The 6,687-nt window shown below is 52.1% G+C and overlaps 1 protein-coding gene across 1 annotated transcript in view; it reads right to left on the bottom strand.

Moving 5' to 3' along the window:
• CACUL1 (CDK2 associated cullin domain 1) overlaps nt 1–6,687 on the bottom strand; it is a gene marked incomplete at its 3' end in the record, with an annotated part of 15,952 nt that overhangs the window by 1,917 nt on the left and 7,348 nt on the right. Inside the window, exon 7 of the mRNA XM_018574733.1 lies at nt 4,023–4,033. Coding sequence (XP_018430235.1) covers nt 4,023–4,033 — 11 coding nt within the window. The remainder of the gene's footprint in view (nt 1–4,022; nt 4,034–6,687) is intronic.

The raw sequence follows: 6,687 nt of genomic DNA, 5'->3' as shown, positions 1-6,687 counted from the left end.
GGGGTGGGGGCGACAGGTGAGGGGTCTGGGATGACAGGGGATGGATGGGGATGACAGGTGAGCGGTCTGGGATGACAGGTGATGGATGGGGATGACAGGTGAGCGGTCTGGGATGACAGGTGATGGATGGGGATGACAGGTGAGGGTTCAGAAGTCAGGATGGAGATGAGGAGGTAGCGGAGGGTGGGCGGCGGCAGATTGGGGAGGATTTGTCGGCTTTGGGAGAAGCTTTTGCTAAACATCCTCATCCGCCGTCATCCTTCTTCCCGCGAGGAGATTACACGGAATTGCGGCATTTACTGGTATTAATGTCTCTGCTCCCAACCCCCGATCATTCCATCCGCGGGGACGCTGGTAACTGGTTGCCGGGGGTTACGTCATCTTCTAGTCATACAGGACGGGTCACTATGGAGGGGTCTCCCCACCTCAGTCACCGTATTCACCCCCATAAAGCAGCCTCACTCAGGGGTCAGAGGTCACCCGATGTCTGATAATTGCCGCCATGTCACCTGCCGGACTCCCAGAGAGTGAAGTAACGAAGCCGCTCGGCTGGCGGCAGGGTTGCGATTGATTGGCGGTGCGCCCCTCCCCCCTCTTGTATGAGGAATCGGTAACTGGCGACAATCGCATGGGCCGCGCTGAAGAAGGAACGATCGGCCGCAGAACTCGGCGACCCAAAGCGCTGAAATCGCATCTTAGTGACAAATCGCTACAAAATGGCCGTCTGACCCCCCCGAAAGATACAATTGTATCCATCACAAACTCCCGCACACTCTCAGCCAATCAGAGCTCTGCGCTATAAGTCAGCTGACCCAACGTCACAGGGCATGAGAGAAGAGTGATGACCAATCAGAGGCTGGGGGCGGGAAGGTGACCAGGCCGGATTGCTGTACTGCAGTGAAGAAGAGAGAAGTTGCTACGCGTTCCGGATCACATGACTGACCAAACACAACTGGAAATCCTGCGTCAGGTGATACTGGTCACGTGACTGACCGAACATCACTGGAAATCCTCCGTCTGGTGATACATGTCACGTGACTGACCGAACACAACTGGAAATCCTCCGTCGGGTGATACGGGTCACGTGACTGACCGAACACAACTGGAAATCCTCCGTCGGGTGATACGGGTCACGTGACTGACCGAACACAACTGGAAATCCTCCGTCGGGTGATACGGGTCACGTGACTGACCGAACCCAACTGGAAATCCTCCGTCAGGTGATACGGGTCACGTGAAGAGGTTTCAGCAGCATTTGGAGGTTTTTCTGAAATTCGACAAAACTGAATAAAAATAAAGGCGGAAAGATGAATAAATGAAATAATCCCGGCCAGGTCACTATCTGCATGGAGTTTGCATGCTCTCCCTGTGCTTGTGTGTGTTTCCTCCCACACTCCAAGGACACGCTGGAAGGTTGATGTTGGCCCTCCATGTATGTACGATAGGGACCTTAGATTGAGGGTAGGGACTGATGTGAAGGTGCACCGTGTAAAGTGCTGCGTACATTGTCGGCGCTCTATAAATACCTGTAATAAATAAAATATTACCAGAAGGGTCGGAGGTCAGAGGTCAGAGGTCAGACGGGTCTCTTTCTGGCAGAGAATTCGGCACATTGGAGGTTTTCATGGAGCTCTGGTGACCTCTGGTGGTGAAAGGGAAAGTCGCAGCCTGTCACTGGCCATTCCTGAGACTTCCTATCACAGGAGCCGTTGTCACTGTGATGACACAATTATCTGATCCCTGGACTCCGGCCACCTCACTGCAGCCAATAAAGTATCAACCTCGGGGCCCATTCACACCATCGCGGTGCGTCCCGGCATGCAGCAACATGCGTTCCATGACGTCACTGCCTAACACCCCAAAAGCCACTGGGAGCATAGACCAGTCCTGCAGAGCATCGCACCCCGTACTTCACTGCCATGTGTTCTGCTGCAATACACCCCCAGCAGCAAAGTCCATTAGTGTGCCACGCAGCATGCACATAATGGGGGGGACATTAGAGTGTAAGCTCCTCTGTACAGAGACTGATGTGACTGTGGGGGGAGGGGACATTAGAGGGTAAGCTCCTCTGTACAGAGACTGATGTGACTGTGGGGGGAGGGGACATTAGAGGGTAAGCTCCTCTGTACAGAGACTGATGTGACTGTGGGGGGAGGGGACATTAGAGGGTAAGCTCCTCTGTACAGAGACTGATGTGACTGTGGGGGGAGGGGACATTAGAGGGTAAGCTCCTCTGTACAGAGACTGATGTGACTGTGGGGGGAGGGGACATTAGAGGGTAAGCTCCTCTGTACAGAGACTGATGTGACTGTGGGGGGAGGGGACATTAGAGGGTAAGCTCCTCTGTACAGAGACTGATGTGACTGTGGGGGGAGGGGACATTAGAGGGTAAGCTCCTCTGTACAGAGACTGATGTGACTGTGGGGGGAGGGGACATTAGAGGGTAAGCTCCTCTGTACAGAGACTGATGTGACTGTGGGGGGAGGGGACATTAGAGGGTAAGCTCCTCTGTACAGAGACTGATGTGACTGTGGGGGGAGGGGACATTAGAGGGTAAGCTCCTCTGTACAGAGACTGATGTGACTGTGGGGGGAGGGGACATTAGAGGGTAAGCTCCTCTGTACAGAGACTGATGTGACTGTGGGGGGAGGGGACATTAGAGGGTAAGCTCCTCTGTACAGAGACTGATGTGACTGTGGGGGGAGGGGACATTAGAGGGTAAGCTCCTCTGTACAGAGACTGATGTGACTGTGGGGGGAGGGGACATTAGAGGGTAAGCTCCTCTGTACAGAGACTGATGTGACTGTGGGGGGAGGGGACATTAGAGGGTAAGCTCCTCTGTACAGAGACTGATGTGACTGTGGGGGGAGGGGACATTAGAGGGTAAGCTCCTCTGTACAGAGACTGATGTGACTGTGGGGGGAGGGGACATTAGAGGGTAAGCTCCTCTGTACAGAGACTGATGTGACTGTGGGGGGAGGGGACATTAGAGGGTAAGCTCCTCTGTACAGAGACTGATGTGACTGTGGGGGGAGGGGACATTAGAGGGTAAGCTCCTCTGTACAGAGACTGATGTGACTGTGGGGGGAGGGGACATTAGAGGGTAAGCTCCTCTGTACAGAGACTGATGTGACTGTGGGGGGAGGGGACATTAGAGGGTAAGCTCCTCTGTACAGAGACTGATGTGACTGTGGGGGGAGGGGACATTAGAGGGTAAGCTCCTCTGTACAGAGACTGATGTGACTGTGGGGGGAGGGGACATTAGAGGGTAAGCTCCTCTGTACAGAGACTGATGTGACTGTGGGGGGAGGGGACATTAGAGGGTAAGCTCCTCTGTACAGAGACTGATGTGACTGTGGGGGGAGGGGACATTAGAGGGTAAGCTCCTCTGTACAGAGACTGATGTGACTGTGGGGGGAGGGGACATTAGAGGGTAAGCTCCTCTGTACAGAGACTGATGTGACTGTGGGGGGAGGGGACATTAGAGGGTAAGCTCCTCTGTACAGAGACTGATGTGACTGTGGGGGGAGGGGACATTAGAGGGTAAGCTCCTCTGTACAGAGACTGATGTGACTGTGGGGGGAGGGGACATTAGAGGGTAAGCTCCTCTGTACAGAGACTGATGTGACTGTGGGGGGAGGGGACATTAGAGGGTAAGCTCCTCTGTACAGAGACTGATGTGACTGTGGGGGGAGGGGACATTAGAGGGTAAGCTCCTCTGTACAGAGACTGATGTGATGGGGGGGAGGGGACATTAGAGTGTAAGCTCCTCTGTACAGAGACTGATGTGACTTGCTTTGTAAATGTCAGATAGATGGATGGAATATACAGTATCTTACAGAAGTGAGTCCAGCGTTCTCATTGGATGATATCGTGTCATGTGACGATGCAGAAGAAATGACCCTTTGCTACAATGTAAAGTAGTGAGTGTACAGCTTGTATATCAGTGTACAATCCGGGGCCCCTGGCAGTGTATCAGTGTACAATCCAGGGCCCCTGGCAGTATATCATCCCCCCCTGACACTGGTCACTTCTTGATGACACTTTGTGTGAGTCGGATCTCCTCTCTGATATTTCTTCTATTAGTCTAATCTGATACGAAACAAACTCCATGTGTACCTTCTATCATTGTGTATGATTGTGTATCCTTTGCTCCGGCACATTGTATCAGCAAGCTGTAGAATCTGAGACATTGACGGAGATCTCTGGATTTTTATGATCCAGCCATTGGCTGTAGCAAGTCAGGAGATCTTATGAAAAGAAGTGTGACAACAACATTTCTGCTGCCCCTGAGAGCCTTTGAATAACAACGCGGAAGCATCAGAACATTCCCAGGCAAAGGCGCCAAGCATGCAACCAACATTGGACATGTAAGCGTGGGATTCTGATTGGGTTGGCTGAGATGAGACGCCACATTCTTGGATTTTTTTTTTAAAGGAGAACTCCATGAAATATCTCCTAATGCTTGCCTGGAGTGCAGCGTTACCGCTTACTCTATTCCTCCAGCCCGCGAGCTTTTTGTTTCTGGTCCCATCAATGGGACTGTCACGATCTGGGATCAGGCTCGGAGTCTGGTAGCTGAAGCAGCAGGCAATTGGTGGTGTAACGGCCCGGGTTCGGTACACAAGCAGAGGGTAGTGGTGGAGGAGCAGGCAGAGGCGTAGTCAGTGAACAAGTCAAGGTCAGGAGCCAAAGGTATCGGTTATGAAGCGGAAGACGATGAGAGTAGTCGGTGAATCAGCAGCCAAAGGTCGGTACACGGGTAGCAGTATGAGAGGATTGAATCACAGAGGGAGCAGGAAGTAAGATAATGGCAAACAGGAAGTGCAGAGGCATGGCTTAAATAGGAAGTTAGATAGAAGTTAAATAGAATAGTTCAGCAGAAACTAGGTTTACCTGAGGATTACACAGGAGATCAGGCAAGGTTCTAAGGTGGCTCAGCAGGTAGATCCACTGCCAGCTACAGCAGAGGTCCCGGCTTCAGAACCGGTTCCTGACAGTGGGACACAATTGGGTGAGCCAGGTACAGCACAGGAGAATGGAGAGCATGGTGTATGGTGGGAGGGAAAGAGAGGGTGGGGGAACTAGGGGCTATAATGTATAATATTATATAATTCTCATTTGAGTATCAGGACAACTGCTCCTGTGGAACAAATCTACCCAATAAAAATAATTATTGGATATAATGGCGTGAACTAAAATGTATCTGAATGGTGATGACAGCCAAAGGTTCTATTTCCTGATAGATTCTTGTTTTTTTTCCCCACATAGATCCTCACTGTTCTGATGTTCAGTGCGCTATAATAGTGATCCACAAGAGCTGGTTATGCTGGCTTCTACCTCTACCTAGCCTGCTGCTGTGTTCATCTGTGGGCTTTGTCTCCTGCATCACCTTCTACCTCCACCTAACCTGCCGCTATGTTTATCTGTGGGCTTTGTCTGCTGCATCGCCTTCTACCTCCACCTAACCTGCTGCTGTGTTCATCTGTGGGCTTTGTCTGCTGCATCGCCTTCTACCTCCACCTAACCTGCTGCTGTGTTCATCTGTGGGCTTTGTCTGCTGCATCGCCTTCTACCTCCACCTAACCTGCTGCTGTGTTCATCTGTGGGCTTTGTCTGCTGCATCGCCTCCTACCTCCACCTAACCTGCTGCTGTTAGGGAGGGAGCGAAGTCCCCCTGTTTGCTGGGTTGGACCCCAATAGCAGGGAACAATACCAGAAGCAGAGTCCAGGCTGAGGTACAAGATGGGATGATCCAAAATGCGTTGTCAGAGTACAGTCCGGGGCGAGGCAGGCAGCGAGTATCCTAAACGGTGAGGGGTCGATAACCAGGAGATCCAAATAGCAGGGAAAGGAGACAGGAAACAGGAACTGAGGCGTCGTAGCTGCTATGGGAATGGCAGAATAAAGGCGCCCCATACACCTTACAACTATCTGCAGCTTTTCTGTGGTCAGATGGAAAAAGTGCAACGGATCGGCCCAGGTGGAGATCACTCCATACACACAGGTAAGTGCAGGTGGAGGAATCTGTCGCACCTTTTCCATCTGACCACAGAAAATCTGCAGACAATTGTAAGGTGTGTGTGGCCGGCTTTACTCAGCAACAAGTCCTGGCTCTGGCCAGGAAAGCCACAGGTCCCTGCGGACCAATGGGACGGCTGGGAGAGAAGTGCTTGCAAGGCCCTCCACCGGCAATGACCCACACCTGAAGCGACTAAGAAGCCACGGCAGTGCCACATGCGCATGTCACGCACGCAAGCATGCGCTCATGTGCACACCTGCAGCCGGGCACCAATACAGCCCAGGATGCTTTCAAAGCTGACATTTCCTTTTCCCTGGGTCCTCCTCACCGCGCCCCCCCCCACCTGCAATGCCCCCGTGATAGTTTCAGTGAAAGGAGTCTCTGTGACCCTCAGGAGACATTTTGGGCCCATCGCACCCTCAAAGAGCACCAAACATGACCTTCACCCCCCTCCCCCTCCTCCATTGAAATGATGTCATCACTCATTAGTGTTTAGCGGAGCTCCTCACAGTGACAGGAGAAGGGCTCCATACATAAGACACACAACGTGTCAGACTTTCCGATGTTTATTACCACAGCTCATACACAGCTCATACACAGCTCATACACAGCTCATACACAGCTCATACACAGCTCATACACAGCTCATACACAGCTCATACACA

This window comes from Nanorana parkeri, unplaced genomic scaffold (assembly GCF_000935625.1).
Source record: "Nanorana parkeri isolate BGI_ZX_2015 unplaced genomic scaffold, ASM93562v1 scaffold3197, whole genome shotgun sequence".
NCBI lineage: Eukaryota > Metazoa > Chordata > Amphibia > Anura > Dicroglossidae > Nanorana > Nanorana parkeri.
Note: the sequence above shows the minus strand (reverse complement) of the source record. Positions and strands in the feature narration are given on the sequence as shown.